General features: G+C 44.1%; 1 protein-coding gene across 4 annotated transcripts in view; it reads left to right on the top strand.

Annotated features, from left to right (window-relative positions):
- The window catches only part of GPC3 (glypican 3), a 248,130-nt gene extending 224,708 nt beyond the window's left edge, over positions 1–23,422 (top strand). For all 4 annotated transcript variants that reach the window (XM_081846772.1, XM_081846773.1, XM_081846774.1 and 1 more), the window contains one exon: positions 22,396–23,422. In XM_081846772.1, the coding sequence (XP_081702898.1) occupies positions 22,396–22,565 (170 nt within the window). In that variant the 3' untranslated portion in view covers positions 22,566–23,422. The remainder of the gene's footprint in view (positions 1–22,395) is intronic.
- Positions 23,423–24,152: the final 730 nt, after the last annotated feature.

The following is a 24,152-nucleotide window of genomic DNA, read 5'->3' on the forward strand; positions in this document are numbered from 1 at the left end:
AGAGCTCTGTGCATTCCCTGAAGAAAGGTAGGATATTTTTGTAAACAAGAATAAAAGGCACACCTTTTTGTTTTCTGGAGCAGGGATTTTTAGGAGTTTGGAGAGGTCTGGGTTTGCCTGGCACCTGTGCCTTAGTGATTGGTTCCATCAGCCTCGGAGGGGAGATGGTGTCATCCAGAAAAGCAGAAGGAAAGAAGTGTCTGAGCAGCTAGAGGTCCAGAAGCACACGTCCTTGCCAGATGCTGGAAATAGCCAGTAGCGGACGCCACATTGTGTGCACGCATGCACTCTCATGATGATGTGACTTTTGAATAGGGAGCTAATTCTGGTGACTGGCGTTCCCACTCTTGCCCTGCTCTCTCTCCTCCCAACCCCAGTTGAAATCCAGATTTATTATTCCACAAACATCCAGGCTGGGAAACAAAGGGAGCCTCTAAGGCAGCATGCTTTGATGCACAAGGTTTCGATGCTTGTGTGTTGCCCACGGCACACACAGATGGCCTCCATGCCACATTTAGCATGCCATGGTTGGAATAGAAAAATCAGGCACAGGGAAGGTCAGATCAAAACTTCCCCAAGTACCAAGATCTTCTTGCCACTGGAATATGCAATTGTCTGGGGAACTTGAAAGGGAAAGGACTGTCACTCAGCATCAGAGCATCAGCTTTGTTTGCAGAAACTCCAGGTGCAATTCCAGGTATAGCTGGCAATGGTTCTCCCTGCCCCCAGTGTCTGAAACCCTGAAGGGGCCCTTTTAAAGCCATCTTACATGGTGCCCATCACTGCTTCCTGTGGAGCGAGTTCCATTGCTCCACTGTGCGGAGATGTGCTTTCCTTCCATATGCCTCACTGAATCTCCCAGCGTTCAGCTTCATGGTACATCCACTTTCTCTATCAGCCTTCTCTGTCTGCTTCACAATGCTATGCATACTTTTATAAACTTACATCACGACATCTTGCTCTCCTTTAAGCTAAAAAGTCCCAAGTGCTACAACTTTCCTGCACGGGGTGTGTGTGTGTCTCCCCATCCTCTTTATCAGTTTGGCTGCCCTTTTCTGAACCTTTTCCAAACCTGAAATATCCTGTGCAGAATAGCTCACTTTGCTTCTGTGAAATTGCCATGCGGGGCTGCACAGAGGAATATCCCCCCAGCAGTGGTAGGCCCCATTGTGTTTATGCAGATTTCATTTTTTTTTTAATAATATTTTTATTAAGTTTATGAAATACAGAAAAAAGAGATAAAGACAGAAATAGAAAATAAAGTAGAGAATTTACAAATTTCCATAATCCTTTTTTCCAGCACATCTATTGGACTTCCCCACATCCTCCAAACCCTGCATTCTCTGTAATACAAAACATCAGCAATTTGTTAACTTATTTCAAAGCTTATTGTATCTTTCATTTTATCATGTTGCCTAATTTCAAAACTGTTGTAACCCAAATCTTATACGTTTTGGCTTAAACATAATAAAGTTATTTCATTATTCCACCTCTGACTTCTTGTACCTTAATTTCCATTTCATTAATTTACAAATGCTGAAGCTAGAATTTCTAAAAAGTGCATTTTTTAACATTCATACAACTTGTAATGTTTTTTCAAATAGTCTTTAAATTTTTCCCAGTCCTCCTCGATTGTTTCTTCTCCCAAGTCTCGGATTCTGCCAGTCATTTCGGCCAGTTCCATATAGTCCATCAACTGCGTCTGCCATTCCTCCAGCGTGGGTAAATCTTGTGTCTTCCAATGCTTAGCAATCAGGACCCTTGCTTCTGTGGTAGCATACATAAAAAAAATTCTATCTTTCTTAAGTACTCTCTGGTCCACAATGCCCAGAAGAAAGGCCTCCGGTTTCTTAGGTAAGGTAAATCTAAGTACCTTTTTTAGTTCATTATGAATCATCTCCCAAAAGGCCTTCACTTTCGGGCAAGTCCACCAGAGATGGAAAAATGTCCCTTCCGCCTCTTTACATTTCCAACATTTATTGTCAGACAGGTGATATATCTTAGCAAGTTTGACTGGGGTCATGTACCACCAGTATATCATTTTCATAATATTTTCCTTCAAGGCACTACATGCCGTAAATTTCATTCCGGTGTTCCATAACCTTTCCCAGTCTTCAAACATAATGTTGTGCCCCAAGTCCTGTGCCCATTTTATCATGGCGGATTTGACTGTCTCGTCCTGTGTATTCCATTTAAGCAGCAAGTTATACATTCTCGAAAGTAGTTTATTTTTTGGCTCTAACAATTCTGTCTCTAATTTCGATTTTTCCACCTGGAATCCAACCTTTTTATCCACTTTAAAAACCTCCTGGATTTGAGCATAGTGCAACCAATCTCGCACCTTGTTTTTCAATTTTTCCAAGCTCAGCAACCTCCAATTGTCTCCAATTTTTTCAATTATTTCCCAATATTTAGGCCAGTAGGCTTCCATGTTAAGTCTCTTACGTGCCTTGGCCTCCACCGGTGAGAGCCACCTCGGAGTCTTACTCTCCAATAAGTCCTTATATTTTGTCCAGACCATCAAAATTGCTCTTCTGACAATATGGTTTTTAAACAATTTATGAACTTTAACCTTGTCATACCACAAATATGCATGCCACCCAAAAGCATTATCAAACCCCTCCAGATCTAGGACATCAGTGTTTTCCAATAAAATCCAATCTTTCAACCAGCAGAAGGCTGCAGATTCATAATATAACCTCAAGTCTGGCAGGGCAAATCCCCCTCTTTCTTTCGCATCAGTTAGTATTTTAAACTTTATTCGGGGCTTTTTGCCCTGCCAAACAAACTTAGAAATATCCTTCTGCCACTTTCCAAAACATTCCACTTTGTCCACGATCTGTAGGGCCTGGAACAGAAATAACATTTTCGGCAATACATTCATCTTTATAGCTGCTATTCGGCCCAACAAGGAAAGTTTCAATCTTGACCATATTTCCAAATCTCTTTTAATTTCTGACCAACATTTCTCATAATTATCTTTAAACAAATTCAAATTTTTGGAGGTCAGATACACCCCTAGGTATTTTACTTTTTTCCGTTTCTTTCAGGAACTCATCTGTTTCTGTAGTTGTCAAATTTTTTGCTAGAACCTTAGTTTTTTGCTTGTTCAACTTAAATCCCGCCACCCGACCAAAGTCAGAAATTAATTGGTCGATTCGTGTCCATGTCAGATGAGCTTCAGAAAAGAAAGTTCCTTCTTTTCCTAAGGGGTTCTTAACCCTCCATATGTCAATTAAGTCCATATTGTCAGTCATTTCAAAGAAAGTTTTAGGTAGTCTGCCATCTTTCGTTATGTTAGCACTTTGCGACTTATCCATGTTTACAGATACAACCCCATTCATATCGCCCAACATAATGATGTTGTTATAGTCTAAGTAGTCCAGCATAATCTCATGCAGCTTCCTAAAGAATTCCGATTTTCCTTCATTTGGAGCATATATTCCTAATATCAAAAATTTTTCTCCTTGCGTCTGAATTTCAATCGCCAAAATTCTGCCATGTTCATCTTTAAATAGAAATTTCGGTGACAGGCTCTCCTTTGCATAAATCACCACTCCTCTTTTCTTGACTTTGTCCGAAGAAATAAATTATTGGCCTAATCTTTTATTGATTAACACTTTTCTGTGGAGCCTTGTCACATGTGTTTCTTGCAGGCAAATAATGTCTAATCGTTCTTTTTTCAAAATATGAAATACCTTTCTTCTTTTTTCCAGAGAGTTTCCGCCATTTATATTCCAGCTAAGAAGCTGCAGAGACATCCTGGTTTAATTGGTGGGTCTTACAATGGGGTGTCTAGGTTTTCCTCCGATCCCGGAGGTGGTGGTGCTGGTCCAGATCCAGACGGTGTAGGTTTTGGTGGTGGTCCCGGTGGTGGTGGTGGCCAAGAAGCTGCAGCTCCTTTTTGGAGGTCCTCCTCGTGGTCGTGTAGGAACTTCTGCTGATCCTCAGGTGTTTTGATTCTTACTTTCCTTTCTTTATAAGTAAATGATAGTCCTTGTGGAAACTCCCACCTATAAGGAATTGCGTTATGTCTTAACAATTTGGTCAGGTCTGTGTAAGTGGTCCTAAAATCCAATAGATGTTTGGGTATATCTCTGTAGATTTCAGCCTTTTTACCTTCTATCTCCAAGGATTTTTTAAAATGTAGGCCTAATATCTTATCTCTTTCCTCTCTTGATCTCAAAATAACCAAACAGTCTCTAGCCTTATCTTTCTTTACCGATCTTCCCAGTCTAAAGGCCGTCACGATTTTGAAATCTTTATCTTCCTCAATTCCCCAGAATTTGGAAAATAGAAGTGTCAGAAATCCCTCTAAGTTGCCTGCCTCCAATTCTGGGATGGCCCTTAACCTGAGATTATTTTCCTTACTTTTCAATTCAACCAGTGACAGGTAGGCTTGTTGTTCCCCTACCTGTCTTTTCAGAGGCCTTACTTCCCCCTTAATCTCATCAACTTTTCAATTTGCCTGCTCTGCTTTTTGATTGGCTTCCACAGCTAGTTTATAATTTTCAGCCGTAGCTCCTTGCAAATTGTCAATTGCCTGAGTATGCTGGGAAACCTGCTCAGTTAATTTACCAATGGAGGATGTAGCTTGGTCAATTTTTGTTGATTGATTGTCCACCTTTTGGTTTAGAATTGCCAGTTGCTCCAAAATTTGTTTCAAAACTGATTCAGATCCTCCAGTTGCCATATCTTCTGTGGCAGGCTGCTCGATTTCCATCTCCTGTGCTGTTAGCACAGTTGGGACAGATGATCTGCGTTGATGAGTTAAAGTTGTTTGAACAAGTTGCAAAGATTTCTTTTCTTTTTCTTTTTCTTTAGCTTTGGCTGCTCTTGTTTTCCCTGGGCCGCTCATTCCACACCTGCCTCAGTTCAAGGTCAAATTGTCTTTTATTCCATGAGAGAGACAAGTTCAAAATATAAACAATTAAACCACAAGGAGTCTCAATAAAGTACGGTTCCCAGGCCTCTATGTCTCCACAATCCTCTAGGGGGAGTATTTCAAAGTTTCAAGAAAGGAAAGAACTCTTTTCTGCCATTGAAGTTCCTATGTTCCCCGTATTAAGTCTTTGTAATTCCTGAGTACAAAAGGAAGGTTCCCAAGGCTTTCTATTTCTTGATTAGAAGCCACAAGGTGTCAAGAATGGTCCCAACAACAATGTTTAAACGTTAATATCTTAGTCTATGTAACAGTTTAAACTTCAGCAACAGTATCAGCAGTTTGACAGTTCTCTATTACACTCTGGCAGCCCGACGACTAGGTTGTCCCTTTTAACTCCGTATATCTCAAAAATAGGAAGAAAGTTCCAAAAATTGAATCCACAGGTTTCACAAAAGTTTCCCTTTTAACTTCTAGAAACAAAGTCTATCAATGCACCTTTGTTCTGCTTTTACGATCCTTTTTGGGTGCTACAGCGCACTTCAGCCCTTGCTTTGATCTAGTTAGCAGGATCGGAAGACGGACTTCCTGTTACTCGCCTCCCGTTTTCAGTCAAAATCCATAAAATTAGTCCAAAATTTAGTACCCCTTACTCACGGGTATGTAGCTGTCAAATTCGATGTTTTCAAGAAGAAAGGTCAGCGCTCATCGGCAGCAGCAGCGTGGCTTTGCATCCACGAAAAGAGCGATGAACTCACAGCGCCGCTCCCCCTTTCACGTTCCGGAGCCCCTTACGAGGTTCCTTCTTCGTTTCTGGGGGGGCTTTTGGCGCCCGCCGAGTCCCACGGCCACAGGCTCGCTCTGCCTGTGGTTTTTCTTGATGGGTCTCCGCTTTGCCGCAGCGGACGACCCTTTTTCGCGGAGCCCCTCTTCACAGAGTAAAGAGGACCGCCATTGCCGTTTTGCGCCGCCTCCGGAAGTCCGTGTTTATGCAGATTTCAGATACAGGCTAGTCACTTGTGAGATCAGGCTTCTCCCCCCACTCTTTAAATGTGTGACCTTGCCCATAGGTAAAGGTAAAGGTACCCCTGCCCGTTCGGGCCAGTCTTGCCAGACTCTAGGGTTGTGCACTCTATAGGCCGGGAGCCAGCGCTGTCCGCAGACATTTCCAGGTCACGTGGCCAGCGTGACAAGCTGCATCTGGCGAGCCAGTGGAGCACACAGAACGGTGTTTACCTTCCCGCTGGTAAGCGGTCCCTATTTATCTACTTGCACCCAGAGGTGCTTTCGAACTGCTAGGTTGGCAGGCGCTGGGACCAAACGACGGGAGCGCACCCCGCCACGGGGATTCGAACCGCCGACCTTGCGATCGGCAAGTCCTAGGTGCTGAGGTTTTTTTTGTTTTTTTTTAATAATATCTATTACTTTTAAACCTTACAAACAAGAAGAAAAAGAAAAGGAGAAAAAAAGAAGAAAAAACAAAAGAAAGAAAATACAATACAATATATAAACAATACACCACACAACATTAACGCATTAAGCTAAACAAAACAGAACCAAAACAATTTAAAAACATCATACCATTTCAATGCCTTATCTTTCATTCCCTTGTTTCATCGACTTCCTCTCACCTCCCTTTTTGTATTCCACTTCTATTAATTATTTCAGCAAATCCTTTCCATCTTTCACTATTTTCTGTCATATAAATATCTTAATTTATTTTAACCTTATTTTCCATTAATACTATAATACTTATTTATGCTTAACTCCTTATAACATTTCTACTAAGGCCATATAATTTCATTCCAACATTTTTCTAACACTCATTAATTTTACCATATTTCTATAAATAAACTTTAAACTTTTCCCAATCTTCTTCCACTGTCTCTTCTCCCTGATCTCGGATTCTGCCAGTCATTTCCGTCAATTCCATATAGTCCATCAATCTGGTGCTCTTCTGTCCGAGGCTCTTAACTCTTTTCCAGGTCCCTTCTGCAAGTCTTCTTCGCATTTATACATACACTTTACTTTGTCTTCTGCTGATCTTGTTCTTAATTTCCTTTCTTTGATGCTGAAGAGTAGGTCTCGAGGGAGCTCCAACCTAACAATGTTTTTATTCCTTCTCGACATGTCATCCACATCTCCGTGGTTAAAACTAAAATCCAAAAGATATTTCAGGATGTGTTTCAAAGTCCCTCCAAATCTGCAGGTCCCCACAACTCCAATTTCCTCCTGACCCAGGTCCAGATCCCAAAGGTCAGTAAATCCCTCCATGAGGTGATCTATCCAACTTTCCTTCTCCAGTCCAAGCAGGGTTCCAATCTGACTTTCTCTGAATTCAATCATAGAGGGCAACAACTTGTAATCATCAAGTTGCCTCTGTAAGGCTAGGGCTCTCTCCCTCTCCACTTGTATTACTTTAGGTTCAACAACCACAACTTTCTCCCTCGCTTTCTCCACCATTTGGCATGTCAAAGTAGATTCCTGTATCGGTTCCTGAATAGTTTCTGTGTAGATGCTCACTTTTTGTCCCAAATTAGTCGCTTTTTATCCCAAAATATCAGTTTTAATATTCATCACGTCCATCTTTTTATGGAGCTGTTCCAATGACTCACTTATCTTGCATAGTGCAATCACTAAGACTTCTTCTGTCGACATTCTCAAGCAATCCAAGGTCAATCTCACGGTTTTCTCTTGCAGCTGGAGATTCCACCAGCCCAACTCTTGTAACAATTTCAAAGGCTCCCTCTAGAGGGAAACAATTTCTGTTTGTATCAATCCTTTTAAGCACAGTTCAAGCAGTAAAGTTAGTTTCAATTTTCAGCTACTTTTACTCCTTTTTAAACGCAGAAGGAGACAATGAAAACAATGTATTTCTCTTATTTAACTAACTATCACAGTCAATGAACTTTCCCAAAAACGTCAGTCTTACTAGCAGTCCATTTCCAGGTTCAGAGCGGTAGTGATCCAACTTTCTTCACTCTCTCCTGCAGGCTTACACGATCCAAAATTTCCCCCCTCTTCTCCTGCCTCCAAGGGGGGTTTAATGATTTTAGCCGTTGGAAGTTTAATCCTTTACATAGGACTTTCCAAGACTTTAGCTTGCAAATTCTTTGCTTCAATCTATTTACAAAAGGGGAAGGCGGACTTCCTGTTTGAAACCTCCCCGTTTTGGTGCCAAATTAAGACGTTTAAAAATCCAATTTTCCGTTCTACTCACGGGCAGTTGTTTAGAATCAAATTGTTCACAGGAAAAAGTCAGCGCTCTCTGGCAACAGCAATGCGGCTTCACTCCGTGAAAGAAGCAGTCAATTCGAAGCACCACGCCGCTCACCCCACATCACTCTGGATACCCGAAACCGGGTCTCCCCGCAGGTAGGGGAGGCGCAAAAGGTGCCAGCTGAATCCCACGTTCACAGGCTTCTCCCGCCTGCAATTTTTAGTGGGTCTCCGCCTTCGCCGTGGCGGCCAGACCCTAAATTCCACGGAGCAAGTTCCTCCCAATCAGAGGAACTCCGCCATTGCCGGAGGCGCTAACCCGGAAGTCCCCTAGGCGCTGAGGTTTTACCCAAAGCGCCACCCGCGTCCCGACCTTGCCCATAGGAGGGTGCAAATGTATTGGGCTCCTTCATAAAACGGAACACACTTTTTGAAACTGTTGCATGAGTGCTTTGCTCCACCTCTTTTTTTATCGTGGCATTCTCTCTCTCCCCCCCTTCCCCCCTCTCCAGTTGATGTTGCACAATGCCTGGCACCTCATGCATTAACATACATAAATGAGCATTTTTACAAGTGTCAGTCTTTTAATGCTGCTGGAGGCAGACGGGGAATTTTAAAAGGGAGGGGGGGAGAGGAATGTAAACAGAATGAAATTCTGAAGCAAGATCATTGATATGACAGGACTAAAGCGCAGGGGCTCTCTCTCTGAAAAGCCCCTCCTTTCATCCCTCTAATAAGTCCATTACTTGTCCTAGAGAATATTTGAAGGCCCTTTTCATGGGGAGCTGAGGAGCTGAGCATGCTTTGCACTTCAGGGCTTTGTCTCCAGGCTCGGGAGAAACCAAAGTTATTTCTGCTTTAAAATAACAGGAGCAAAGGAACAGCTAAGCTCCTTTCATTCCGAGTCCCTTACATTATTTTACTGGACAAAGTTTGTGTTGGCTACAAAACAGGGCCATTCACAGGACCTAAGAGAAGGAATTTAGGTAAGAATGAAGCCAAGATTGTGCCATATATAAAGGCTCCTTTTGCGAAGGCCATTAAGAAATTGCAAATCATGAGCCTGGCTGAATGGTGACATTAAAATTAGCCTTGCTAATTTTCAGTAATTCAAGCCCACTGGGCTGTGCTTCCAAGTCTTCCCCAGGAGATGTTCCCATAATTGCAGTCTCAATATCTTCTTCAGTTAAGGTGAGTCTGCTTTAAAAAAGGGACAGGGAGTTAAGTTGGGGAGAGGGATGCATCCTGACCAAGTTTTTAAAGTCAGCTGTATAACCAAGCAGGTAATCTCTTGATTCAGGGATAATATAGGCTGTGAGACAGCCATGGGTCATACTTTTTGCTACTTCAAAAATACAAGGCTGTGGGTCTCTCCTGCACGTTCCAAAGATCTCAGAAGTCCACTCTGCGCTAACTTGCAGCAGGGCTTTTAGTGTGGCTGCCCCGTTCCCTCTTGAGACGCAGCTTCTCTGGAAACAACTGAAGATGCTTTTGTTCCAACAGGCCTTTCCCAGCTGGATGAATGGGTCTTTGCCACAAGGATCCACTTGTTGGACTTTTAGTCTTGCCTTAAACATATCTGTTGTTTTTGTGGTTTTAATTGTGTTTATTATCTTATGTGAAAATTGCCTTCAGACTGGTTTAGAAGGTGATGTAGTAGTAGTAGTAGTAGTAGTAGTAGTAGTAACAACCATCTATTATTCTATAATAATGACTAATTAAACATGTTTATGCTTACACACTCGCACAGGTGCAAATGTGTACATGTTTCACGAAATAGTTGCTCAAACCACTTAGCAGTGGTATAATTTTCTGAGCCACATTAGGCCATGATCCAGCGTAGCCCCTGCTCAAGGACTCTTGAGGAGCCTGGTGTTTCTGAAGCCGCCATAAATCCCTTTGCGCTGAGGGCTTGGAAAGGAACATGAGTGAGCAGCATCTGCCCTTGACATTGGGAGGCAGCAATGAAGCCTCGGAATTGCCTGCATTGGGAGTACATGCTGGGAGACTAGATTTCACCTATTGCTTGATCAGTGGAGAGCCACCTTGGTTGCAGCCGTTGCTTTTCTAGAATTGCCAGGCTGACTAAGCAGTCTGAGATTAAAGACATGCCCCTCCCAGTTCATTTGCTTATTTAATTTTTACAATTTATGCACTACTTGATTGTTTCCAAGTAGCTCAGTACAAAAGACAAACATACAGTTTCAGAATGATTTTAACTATCAACTCCTGTTCCAAGGTAACACTGGGAATTGTAGCTCTGGAAGGGGAATAGGGGGTCTCCTAACAATTCTCAGCACCCTTAACAAACTCCATCTCCCATAATTCTTTAGGGGAACCCACATATGTTTAAAGTGGCATCATAGTGCTTTAAATATATGGTATGAATGCAGCCTCCATTTCTATCATGGGCTGCCTGACTATCCTACAGCGCAGTTGAGAGAAACCAACACACATACTCAGATTGAAAGTTTTGTCCAAACAGGCATTTGGGTTACCAGCTTCTTAATACTTGTATGTTGGCGTGCTGCTACTGGGACCCATGTTAGGCCTGCCTGCAACCCATTAGAGGGTCCAAGATGACCCACTAAAGACCAATACTGTAGACCACCCCTAGCACCCATCATCTCAGGCCATTGGCCTTGCTAGCCACAGGGGCTGATGGAAGCTTGTGTCCAACACCTGAAAGGTGCCAGACTGGAGGAGAGTCTAGATTTCAGAAAGAGATAATAAACAATGACTACAAGGTATTGTCAAAAATGTATAAAATGCTATTGGAATGGCAAACAAAAGACGAAGAAGTCAAATCGGTTATGATACATTGGGCCAGGGACTTTGGTTATAATATACAGCTAGCAGATTGGGAGAAGGTATGGAAGGAAAATATGAAATTCACTGCATGTATGACGATAAAGGAAAACATTATGAAAATGGTATATAGATGGTACATCACTCCCGTTAAACTAGCAAAAATGTATAAGACATGTAACAAATGTTGGAAATGTAAGGGAAGGGTCGTTTTACCATATGTGGTGGGAGTGTAAGAAAGTAAAAGGCTTCTGGGAAATGATATATAATGAGTTGAAAAAGATGTTTAAATATACGTTTGTGAAGAAACCAGAAGCCTTTTTGTTAGGAATTACAGGAAGAGAAATTAACAGAAGTGATTATAAACTTTTTCAATATGCAGTGACTGCGGCAAGAATCTTAATGGCTCAAAAATGGAAACAAGAAGAATTACCAACATTGGAAGAATGGAGACGGAAATTGATAGACTTTGCTGAATTAGATAAACTGACAGGAAAAATCAGATATCAAAAAGATCACAAGTTCACTCAGGACTGGAGAAAGTTCACGATTTATCTGGAAAACATTTGTGATGAACAGACAAAGCTAGTTGGATTTAAAGAGGCTTTGTGAGGAGAAAGGGTATTGTAAGAGGGAAAAGAGCTATAAAGATTTATAAACTGGCAATACAACTATAAAGGAAATGTGAATTAAATTTAAAATTATGAGGATTGCGGAGGGAGCGGGGGGAAGTCTAAAAGAATTTCGTATTATATTGGATATGAATGTGTTTATATAAATTTGTAAAAGAAAAATCTTTCTAAAAAATTAATAAAAAAAAGAAAAGAAAAAAAAGAAAAAAAAAGAAAGGTGCCAGACTAGTGTGTACAATGCTGAGCTAGATGAACAAACATTCAGATTTAGCATATAGCAACTTCTAGTTGTTGTGGTTGCACACATCTGTGCACACACACTAAGCCTTCGCACTGCAGCAACCTACCCTAGGATACAGAACACCCTCTATCTGGGCTTAGTTGTTAACATAAAAAGACCAGGATCAGGCCAATGGCCCATCTAGTCCAGCATCCTGTCCTCCCAGTTTCCTCACTGATGCCTGTGGGAAACCCAGAAGAAGCTCCTGAGCACAAGAGTCGTTTCCCCTCCTGTGCCTTCCAGCAGCTGATATTCAGAAGCATCGCTGTCTCCAGCTATGGAGACAGAGCACAGCCATGGATAGCTTTCTCCTCCATTAAATAGCCCATGCCTGGTCCCAGCCATCCCATTTATGGCTGCTTCAGTCTGTGGTCCAAACATTTCCAAAATGGATGGGTCTACAGAGCCCCTGCAGGCCCTCTTGCAATATGTTGAATAATGAACTGAAGATGTATGATCAGGCCTCCACTGCAAGAAGGGCTGCTGCTACAAATTAATTTGAGAAGTGGCAATGTGGAGAAAGAAACCCTCTCTGTCTGTCTGTCTGCTTCTCTCTCTCTCCCACCCACAGCATTCTGTGTTGTGGCTGTTTCTTCCAGAGTGTGCTGAGTGGCAAAGGAAGTAGTCAGCAAAGCGCAGAGCACAGCCAGTTCCCAAAGAAGGGACTCAAAGCATCTGTTGTGAAAAGTGAGGATTGCTTTCCAAAGATCTCCCCCACCCTCTCTTATGCCACAGTGTTCCAGCACCATGGTGAGGCTGAAACTGGGGTTCTTCCATGAGGCCTGATGTAATTGGAGAAGAACATCTTGTCCTCAGGAGAGCAGGAGAACAGCTGAACGGTGTTTCAGTCTCAGGAGCCTGACACAGTCAGAATGGTTTGACATAAATAGCTCAGTTTCACAAAACCTTTGACAAACTGCAGGCTTTCATTTTAAAATAATAAGACTAAGAAGCAAATAAATGAAAAAGTCACCTGCTTCTGGGTGCTCTTGCAACTGGTGGTGCTCTTGCAACTGATATTTTATTTTTAAGAACAAGTTTGCCTATGAATTAACTGTTGAGCTGGTGGAGGTGGCCAGATGTGGAGGGATGAACTTCTTGGTCTGCACCTCAAACAGAGGAAGCTACAGTATGCTGAGTCAGAACTGAGTTGGTCTTCCTAGCTCAGGAGCAGTGAATTTCCGTGGTCTTGAGCAGAGAGAGGTTTTTAAAAAACCATCTGCTCCCTGGTCCTTTTAATTGGAGACGTCAGCGATTTAACTTGGGACTGTTCAAGTATGAAGCAGGGAGTTGTGGCCCCTGCCTAAATGGTGATCTACTTAAGCCAAGGGTGGGGGGCCCAGGGATCTCTGGATGTTATTGGACCCCCAACTCTCACCAGCCTCAGGCAGCACGACCAGGGACAGGGCTGATGGGAGCTGGAGTCCAGAAATGCCCAGAGAGCCGCAGGCCCCCGCCCCTGACCTAAGAAGCAGCATTCTTCTTCTTCTTTTATATTTTTAAAAATCTTTTTCATAATACAATAAAAGAAACTGAAACAGAGAGTGGGAGAAAATGTTCTCTCTAGAAGAATAGAATCATTTATTATGTATTAAATTTATGTACCACCATATACCTGGAGGTCTCAGGGCAGTTCACAGAGCAAGTATCATAGAATCTTAGCATTCAAAGGGACCCCAGGGGTCCTCTAGTCCAACTCCCTGCAATACAGGAATTTCAACTAAAGCATCCATGACAGATGGCCAACCTCTGCTTAAAAACCTCCAAGGAAGGAGAGGTCACCACCTTCCGAGGGAGACTGTTCCACTGAATGATACCAAACTGATCTGCTTTCAGTTTGGCAATATTTCCTCAGTCTTCTGACCTAAATAGATTAATTCATTTTCCTTTTTAAACAAAAAGTCCAAAAGAGGTTCTCTAATTAATGTTACTGTCAGGGGCTCAGGAGCAGAGGCACAGGGGAGAGAGGAAACGGAGAGTGAAGGGGAAGAATCTGAGGGCAGCGTAGGGGAGTATGACAGTGGCCCGAGAGATTCCATGAGCTTCTCCAGCGAATCGGAAGATTCCCAGAGGGGGGCGCCGATGGCCAGGGCAAGGGGGGTCCCAGGGGGGACGCACCAGAAGCAAGGGGCCAGCGGGGACTCCCAAAGCAGCAGCGGGAGATCAGGACCAGTTCCCCCACCAGAGCGTAGTGGGGGGGAAGAGTCCCATGTATCAGGGCCAGCGTCTCCTCCAGCAGGGAGAGAAGATGAGTCAGGGCTGACCACGCCTCTATCGGAGAGTGAGGGAACGGAGGGGAAGTCAGGTCCAGCTAGCCTCCCCGAAGGGGGAAGCAGTGACAGGAGCAGTGTAACGGTCAGGAGAAAGGTTGCCGGCTGGGCGCGCGCGCCAAGTTCGAATGTACAGGCGCGCGGGACAGCAGAAAACCCAGATTGGGAACCAGGTCCTAAAGCCCGCCGGAGGCAGGGGGAAGACTCAGGGGACTCAGCGTCAGAAGAGTCTAGAAAGGGCAAGACCCCAGCGGACAGGCGGACCCAGAGGAGGAAAGAGCAAAGGAAGAGGTGGAGCAAGGCTAGAGTCTTAAACTGGTGTCTGGGGGGAGGAGATTCAGATGGAGCTTCAGCGGTCTAGAATTTGAGACGTAGAGCTGCGCGCCGCGGCTTTGAAATCGAAACTGAACTTCAATAAAGACTTTTGTATATAACAAGGAACTGGCGTTGGTCCTTTGTGAGCTGGGACCTCGGGCAGCTCTGACAGTTACTATCAACTTTGTCTCCAATAACTTCAACGATTCCTCCGTATTAAACAATAATTAGCCTTTCCATCTTTGTCCACACAAAGAGTCTCTCTGCTGTGATCATACATTAAAATAATATTCCATAGTTCTTTACTCATTAAGTATTCATTAGTTCGTACCTAGTTCTGTTTCTTCTGTTCCCATTACTTGCTGTATTTGCCGTGGTTTGTCATCTTGATTTTGAAAAAATTACTGCTTCTCTTTATGCATCTTCCATTCTTTTCCCAATAAAAGCATCAGAGATTTGATAGTCTTTCCCCTCTAGATTCACTCCAAGCATTCATGACTGCATGCAAGATATGGAAGGATACCTCTGCTTTGAAGAGGCATTCCTTCCTGAGTGAGGGAGATGCCGCCTCTTAGCTCAGGGATTAAGAAGCACATGGAGCCCCCTGGACGCTGCTGGACTCCAGCTCCCTCCAGCCCCAGAGAGCAGGGCCCAGTGGGGAGGAATGTGGGGCAGTTGGATTCCAGCAACATCTTGACAGCCACATCCTCCCCGCTATAATGGTGAATTGGCTCACCTTGATTTTAGTTGGCAGCAGCTGCTGCTGCAGTTAGAAGCACCGTGGAAATTATTGTGTATTTATTAAACCTATTAGTTGTTTTAATTAAAAAACTGATGTAACTCAAAGCAACTTAGCAACAAGGGCTGGAAGCAAGCTGAGGTCTTTTGAGTCTCTGCCCCTGTTGCAATGCACCTTGTATGAAAAAACAGCCACTGCCTGAATTCTGGGTTTGTTCTTCCTCCCCTTGCTGGAGGTCTGAAGGTTCTTGGAAGGACCTGCCCTCTGGCATAAGGGGTGCCGGCACTAATTGTGTGCTCTGTTAGAGTGCACTGAATTTTTCAGCTTTCAAATTACAAAAATGAGAGGTGGTAAAAAGTTGCAACATGAGTTGGGAATTCAAAACATATTTTGGTTAAATTAATATAATTTAGTTTTGACTGGTAAGTAAGATCTGTGCAAAATTACGTAGAAATCATTAAAAATAATTGTCAAGTACTTGCAGTTATATTATATATTACTACCAATAGCAGTAGTATTTGGCATTCCCTGATGTTTTCAGAAGGAAGGTTAAAATTCTTTAGTTTCCAAAAGCAGACTTTGTTTTTCTTCATCAGACTTCGACTTACCAGGCTAAATGTTTCCCAGTCACAAAAATAATAGCAGTTTTGAATTCCTCACACCCAGAAATATACTTTTCAGACCACTCGCTGAAGAAATATGCTAAAATTAAGTTTCGCTCCCTAAAACGATGTGTCCTTGTAGCTCCGTGGCAGAGCAGCTGCTTGGCATGCAGAAGGTCCCAGGCTCAACCCCCAGTGGCATCTCTAGGGGGGGCTGGGAATGTTTCCCTCGCCTGACACCCAGAGAGCCACTGCCAGTCAGTGCAGACAGTTCTGATCTATACAAAATAGTGGTTTGACTCAGCATAACGCAGCTTTGCACGTTCTTCTTTAATTCAGTTCTTGCTCTGAAACCACCAGGGCTAGATTATTACTGTAACTTTAGGGGATAGGCCACAGCTGAGTGGTATGTAGGACATCATTTGTGTGCAGAAGATCCCAGGATCAGTCCCCAGCAGCAGCGGGTAGGGCTGAGTGTGTTAGAGACAAAGACATAGAATCATAGGTGTTGGAAGAGACCCAAATGGTCATCTAGTCCAACCCCCTGCAATGTAGGAATCATAGCTAAATCTCATGCTTGAATTGATGCACATTCAACCTTTACAAAAACCTTGGCCATGGCAAGAACTTGTTTGTACAGCAAGGGGTGTTTCTACACAATGACAGCCTTGCAATACTTTTACAGGTGATTTCATTTCCCTGTGCACTGCGTTCCAGATACAGCTGAGCCCAGTTGGGAAATGACTTTGTCCCTTGGTGCATGCCTGGTCCAGATTAGAACAAAGGCACTTAAAGTAAGAACATGCTGAGGGCAAGACTTCTCCCCTCCACAAGATCCAAGCTGGCCAAAGAGGATGCCAGGCAGGAGGAGAAGGCCCTGCCTCTGGTGAACAGGGGCAGCCTTGTCTTGCAAAATGTGCTGAGGCATTTGAGCAGGATGACACAGATGTCAGGGCAAGGATGAAAGGAAAGGGCACATGCACACACAGTAGGAAAAGACCTGGATGTTTAGAGGAATAAGCACTCAGAGGTTGTGGCAGGTAAGCACACAGGGGTCCCAATAGGCACGGGTAACAGTGAGTCGTACATAGAAAGAGAACCTCTCATTCCATGACAACACAACTGCATGTTACTTTGTGCAACCTCTCTCATGTCTGAATTCATGGAGAGCACCTGCCTGTCAGTGCAGACAATATGGAGCTAGATGGGTCCAATGGCCAGACTTTGTATAAGGCAGAAGGGCAGCAGCTCTTGTGATTACCAGCAACTGGCATCTTGTCTCCACCATCCTGTCCATGTTTTGTCCATGACACTGAATGGTCGCTTGTGTATTGGAATCCATGACAGCTCCAGAAATGATTGGGCAAATGCAAGGGAGAAGTCTGCATGCCTTCCTGGGTTGCCACTGTTCTAGCTGTCTTTGCTCCTGTGCCTTTAATGCCCAAGGGCAGACCCCATGGTGCTGATGAGCACACTCTCTCTGTCTCTGTCTCTCTCTGGGTGAGAAGCAGCTTCTTTTCATTTTCTCATAATCCACTGCATTTAAAGTGAACACCCCTTTTAAATTGGAGTGGGGAGAGGTAGAAACCACAAATTCTCTGGGTGCCATGACACTTGCCCACGATGCGACTCGACATGCAGGATAATTGCAAACTGGCACCCAGCAGCTTTGTTTCCACCCTGCTATTTGGCTCAGAGGGTGGCTGCCTCGGCTGTAGGTGGACACACTGCGGTACAAGGCAGTGAATGATTTAGGCAAGCGAAACCAGCTTCCTCCAGTAACAAAGGCCAACTTGTTCACAAAGCATGGAGACCCTGCCATGCAGCAGGATTCTAAGAAGATGGAGAAAGGAACTGGGTTCTGCCAGGGCCAGATTATGCCCTTTAGAAGCCCTAAGAACTGAACAGATTGTGGTGGGTTCTACATGCAATTCAAAATAAGAGCACTGAACTGGAAAATAAAATTATACTTTTGAAAAGGCACAGAATTTACATGTATGCTGAAATGTAAATGCATGGTTAAACTATGGAACTCCCTCTCACAGGAGGCAGTGATTGCCACGAACCTAAATGACTTTTTAAAAGGATTAGACAGATTCATGGAGGAAAGAACTATCAACAGCTGTGAGCCATAATGGCTCTGCTCTGCCTCCATTGTCAGTGGCATGATTGTTTCTGAATATCAGTTGTTGGAAACTGCAGGAAAAGTGAGTGGTTTGCGGCTTAATTCTTCCTTGTGGTTTTCCCATGGCTGGCCCCTGAGAGGACAGGAGGCTGAACTCGAGTTGGACCCCTGGCCTGATCCAGCAGCTGGCTCTTCCTATGCTGTAATGGCAATATCTGACTTCCTCGCATTATTTTGATCAGCGTTAGTAGGCTTAGGCAGGGATAAGTGATAAAAAGAGAAGAGGGAAATGGGGAGAATAAGGAAGTCCGGCTAAGTTTTTATTTTCCCTGTGGTGACTAATTCATTTGAAGCATCAAATGCCAAGTTCTGTTTTGCTGGTGGCCTAAACATGTGCTCAGCCTGCCTCTTGGGCTCTCCCAAATTGGATGCTCTCCAGCAGCCAGGTATGAAGGGGGTGTGGTTACTGGGCAGAGTCCATGGAAAGGAGAGGAAATAAGAGTTCCATCTCATGCCTGCATCAGCATCATCATCATCATCGTCATCATTAATTAAATTTATATACCACCCTTCACAGGGCGGTTTACAAAACACAAAATGCAAATAACAACAACAACAACAATAGAAACACATTTAAAAGGACATAGGTTGTTTAACAGCTTCCCCTAGAAGATGGTCTTCAGGAAGTGAAAGTATTCACCAGGGCCCCTTCTGGTTGGAAGCATCTGCCCTTCAGGCCCTTATTATTGACTGTGAAGCAACCTGTGCAAAGACCTTTGCGTTTTCTTCTGAGCCTTCCTGGGAGTGCAGTGGGTTTGCTTTGTTCTGCATTTGCTGCTTTATCTGTTTCCTTTTTTCTGTTGCTTTACACTTGTGGGAGGCATAGCTCAGTGGCAGAAGATCCGCTCAAGAGGGTGGGGTCTCACGGGATGGATGGGCAAAGACCCTTCTCTGCCACAAACCTGGGGAGCTGCTGGTGGTGGTCAGAGCAGATCACAAATGGGCAGGATGGGCAAATTTGTTGCTTAGTCGTTTAGTCGGGTCCAACTCTTCGTGACCAGAGCATGCCAGGCACTCCTGTCTTCCACTGCCTCCCGCAGTATATGTGACAGCTTCCTGTGTCCTTTTTATGATATTGATTTGTTGCTGAATTGGCTCTTTTTTCAATCAGTAGTTTTGTAATTTTGCACCTTTTTATTTTCGTTGTGTTGTGTTACTGTTGCAAGTGGATTTTATTTTATTTTAAAAGGAATTTGGCAGCAAGATGGGCTACAATTGTTGGAAATAAATGGAGGAAGAGAGGAGTTGGTGCACTAGGGGCCACTATAGAGATCTCCCTTCCCATCCCTCCCCCACCAATGCAGGAGTGTTGAAACTTATAGCATCATATTCATTGTGCTCTCAGATTGAGACTCGGTGGAGCTTGGTGAAGGATGTGCTTCTGGGGAGCTGGAGAGGGAGAGGAAAGGGGCTGGAATGTGTGAGGCCAGGACATAACAACAACAGAGAGAGGTAGGGCTTGCACATCTGAGACACCAGGGATAAGTCGCACCTACAATACTCTGTGTGCTGCTCAATGAGGCACCATAGGGTTGTACCCAATGCTAGGTCTTAGGTTCATTTATTTTAATGGGTCTACTCTTGAGTAGGACTTGGTTGGATACAGCCCGTAAGAGTTGGATGGGTTGTCAGAGGTCATCTAGTGCAGCTCTCTTCTGCACGTGTGTTGGTGAAACCAACAATCCATTGTGGGGATTTGCAGTTGGCTCCAAAGTCTGCCAAAGTGTTCCATCTTCTGTTGCCTTTGCACTCATACTCTGCGCTCACATTCACTGCCTTGTGTCTGTGTGTGTGTAAGAGAGAGAAAGTTTGTTAACTGGAATGAGTACAGTAAAATGTTAAATTTCTTGACTTTTCTGGGGATTCCCTGCCTCCTCCTTTATATACCAGTGACAGTGACAAAATCACCCTGAAGGGGCCCCTGCTGCTGATCCAGGTGTGTCAGAGTCCACAGACAAAATCCCAGATCCTCCCTAACTATTGGTTTGATTTTTTTTATATAAATGGTGCTCAATGTGGTGGCCCATCTTGTTTTTATTTAGCTTTCAAAATGGGTTGTTACATTCTTTTTCCCAAAGGAGAGGCAGCAAAGGAATACTGAAAATTAAATATTTAGCTTGCCAGAAGTGAAAAAGGACTTAATGTTCTGTATTCAGCTTCACAAATACCCTTCTGAGGCAGGGAGTAGGTTCTGAGGCATATTCCTGTTTTCCAGTCTGAGGACACTCGGTGTCCCCACTATTGGTTAAACCAAGCAAGGCTCAAAATCTGTTATCTTTTCAGCAACATGCAGGTCACCCTTGATTTTCTTGCATCTTTGATAGCTGTGCCTTGATAGCACCACCCTTCTTGCTCATCTGCGGGCCAATATCCCCACCTTTCTCAGCCCCCTGATTCAATTCATTCTTGATGGGTGTTAGGTGTCAAAGAACAAATAATTCTTTCCCCTTGCTGCTCACGGCACAGTCTTCATGGCGGCAATGCAATTACGGGAGAGGATAAGACGTTGCTCAGCTTCATGCTCTGTCCAGCCTGGAGGCCATCCACCAGACTGTGCTTGGCATCTCCTCCAGAAGGCCCGGAGGCATGGCAACATGAAGGCATTCCCTGGCGTTGGCACCTAGCGGCCTCTCCTGTGGCCGCCTGGCTGGGTGCCAGCCTCACGTTGCCTTTGATGTTCTCATTTGTTTGCAAGGCATGAGTCAAAAAGGCTGGCCTTTTATGGGACTGAAAATGGGGTGAGGATGGTGAGGATGGTGAACAGAGGGGAGAGCAGAAGGTAGCCAGGCACAGATATATAAAACCCACTAGGTTTATTTTTACATTTGTGTGTGTGTGTGTGTGTGTGTGTGTGTGCTCTCTGCTGCAATGCACAGGCTGGCTATGGCAGCTCAAAAGCAAATCTCCTTCCCTTCCTGGCTTTTGGCATGACTTTGGCTGCCCTTGCAGAGCTTTCCAGAAATGTTGGCGTCCAGCAAAAGGCGGCTGGTTGGTGATGACTCGGTACCTGGAAAGCTTGTGCCAAGGGAGATGAGAGGCATAATTCAAATTGTGTTTCCCCAGTGGAATGTCCCCCACCCCTTAACCCTTCCACCATTTTTTATTTTTTATTTTTGTTGACATGGAAAGCACATATTTGAAGGCTTACAGCTGCTGGTCGCTGTCATTCCTGTTGCATGTTGAAGCAAGTCCAGAAGATCTTTGCGTTTGATGTGCTACCAGTTTGAAAAATCAAACATCCAAGCCCAGCCAGCCGCTCACCACTAGAAGGGAGCTTTTAAACACACACACACACACACACACACACACACACACACTGCACTCAGAGAGAGTGGGTGTGTGCTGGTGCTTTCAAGAGAACTGGTGGCGGGAGGAGGTGCTTCTTCTCCTGCTCCAAAATGCCAGCGGAGCTAACGAATATCCTTGCAAAAGGTCTGTCTAACTAGAAGCACAACGTACAGGGCTGGAGCATAAGAGGAGGGAGGCTGGGGGAACTGAATTAGCACAGGTTGTCAAAATTGCCACCTGGGTGTAGCCTGCCTGGTTCAGCTCTGGAGCTGATTTTGGGAGGCTGCCTGGAAGAGAGAGAGAATCTTGGCAGGACCAAGAGATTTAATTGAGAACTGGCTCCATGGCAGGAATGTTTGCATCATACAGAAGCCATTAGCGTGATTGGGCTCCCTTGTCCTCTGTGAATGTGCCATGTGGTGTGTGGTCTGTGCTCCCCAATGGAATCCCGCTTTGTGGTTGCTTTTGCTGGAGTGAATAGAGAAGAATTCTGAACACTACGTAAGGTGTCTGGATTCTTCTCTCTCTCCACCCGCCACCCTTAACCCACTTCTCCCACACCTCAGGCTGCTCCTTTAAAGGAAAGGAATGTTGTGGGGAAAACCTGGGAATTTTGAAATGCAGTTCTTCTGCCAAAATGAATCTAATAGGGCAAAGTGTGCATAAAAATACATATGATAAGTGAAAAATGGCATAGGAAAGTCAGCATTACATTAGGGAATGTTGGTTTGCAAAACAAAATGTGTGCATTTGGCAAAATTGTGCAGTGAAATGTGTGTATTAGGAGAGATTTTCACTACAATCCTGATGAATTTCCATGAAGACTTGAAAAGTTGTGCAAATGTGGAGAACTGAAGATTGTAAAAATGGGAAATGGACACCCCTCCAAAAAGGTAGAGCAAGATTATCCCAGAACTGGAGCACCAAGAGAGCCTTGTTCTCTAAGCAATACAGAAAGCTTAAAAGCTCCCCACCTTATTAGCATTTAACTTGTGGAATTTCAACTAGCCAGGCTTCAGCAGCATATGGTTGAAATCATGTGGGTTAGATGCACACAAGATGTGGGTATATTGTACTGATAGACCTGGAGTACTCAAACCCTCTCTTAAAGTCATTTGAGCCACTAGCAGTAGGTTCCAGTCCATATTCAATATTATTTCCTTTCTTTATTCTAGAGCTGGCGTATGATCTGGACACAGACAACATCCCTTCAAACAAGCAGCTCTGGGATCAGAAAAGCAAAGAGGTGTCAGTGATTCACAACCTTGGAACAGGCGTCGTGATGCCGGGTCTGGATCTTTTGGGCTCTCTCCTAACAGTCCTACTTCTTCTGCTTGCCAAATAGTTGTGGAACTATCTCCTCACTGAATTTGCGACATTTCGTTTTGTGAAGTTTGCTCACAAACTCTCTTTTTCCTCCCAAGGCATGTGGAAAGAGCAGCTTCAAATAAGTTTCATTTTTTTTAAATTCAAATAAGACTTGAAGGAGGGACTCGTTGTAGATGTAGTGAACAAAAGAAAGTTCTTGTGTTTTGGAGAAGTCTTGCCTAATTATAAGAGGGTAAATATACTCAACATTTGCATCCCTTAAGAGATTTATGAAGATGGAAGTTTTTCATAGCTTTTTAGAACAACAGCCTTGTTTCATCTTGAGCTAATTGGCATGGTCACTTAAAAATGGTATTAAGCATCATCCACTGGCTTTTAAATATATACATATTCAGTAATTGGACTGATTTTAGTGGACACTCACCTGAGAAACCTACAATATCCCAAAGCAGCAATGACATGTTTTTACTCTGAGAGCTGGCCCCCTGGACTGAATTTTCAACATCTGTAGCAAGATTGGCAGGAGGCATCCAGACTGAGCTTTCGTTGATTTGAAACTCTGGATTGTGGTTAATTATGAGCTACATATACAAATGTTGGAGAAATGTTTATGTGTGTTACATGGCTGCCTAGACAGCTCCCTGAATTGCAAACAAACAGACCACTTCCTGGAAAAGATGGGTGCTGGGAGTTGGGAAGAAAATGGGCAGAACTAATTCAAAGCCTGCCCTTGTAGAGCTGACCTGATTGGTGATGGGAAGACAGGCCATTCTGGAGAGGCCCCACGTTGTAGGAAGAGGCACCAAGCCCTTTGCAGAGAATACAGAACAGCAAGCATGTCATTTTTAATAAATTTCTAAAAAACAAACCACCACCAACCAAATGTGTTTTGTTTATCTGTTGGTCTTGTGCTCAGAGCCTGCATTTTGAGTCTTTGGAGGTCAGCCTAGTTGGGCAGCTTTGGGTTTATAATTTGCTGTTGAGGCAGCCAGGCAGTATTTTTAGGAGAAATAGATTCCAGCGCCAGATGAGGCAAGTTGATCTATAGTGGTGGGTGTGTATGTGTGTGTTTCTGCATTCATTGCAGCTGCAAGACTACACACACATTTTAATGTCTGCCTTTAAAGCTGCCATACCATACACAGTTTTATGTGGGGAAAGGCCCATTGAATTCACAGGGACCTACATCTGAGTAGCTGCACGTCAGGTGTACACTTGAACCTGCAGACCTCTAGGGGTTGCTGGACTAAAACTCCCATCATCCCTGACCGTTGATCATGCTGGGAGTTGGAGTCTAGCAGCATCAGGAGAGCTGCAGGCTGCACCATCTCTGGTCTAAGAAGATGCACTCCTCTACTGAATAGAGGCAACCCTCCCTCCCTCCCTCCCTTGCATACAGCAGGCAAAGCTTCTTCATAGTTCACAGGTAACCCTCCTGGTATTGTGGGGTTGCAACTCCTAACATACCTGACTGTGGACCAGGCTGACCAGGGCTGATAAGAGTTGGGAGTCCCACAATATCTGCAGAGGGGGCATTCTCCCTGCAATAAGGGGTTTGGGTGGGAAACATTTGCAGGCACCAACAAAATGTCCCAACTTTCCA

The sequence above is a fragment of the Podarcis erhardii genome, assembly GCF_964252035.2.
Source record: "Podarcis erhardii genome assembly, chromosome: Z".
In the NCBI taxonomy this organism is placed as follows: Eukaryota; Metazoa; Chordata; class Lepidosauria; order Squamata; family Lacertidae; genus Podarcis; species Podarcis erhardii.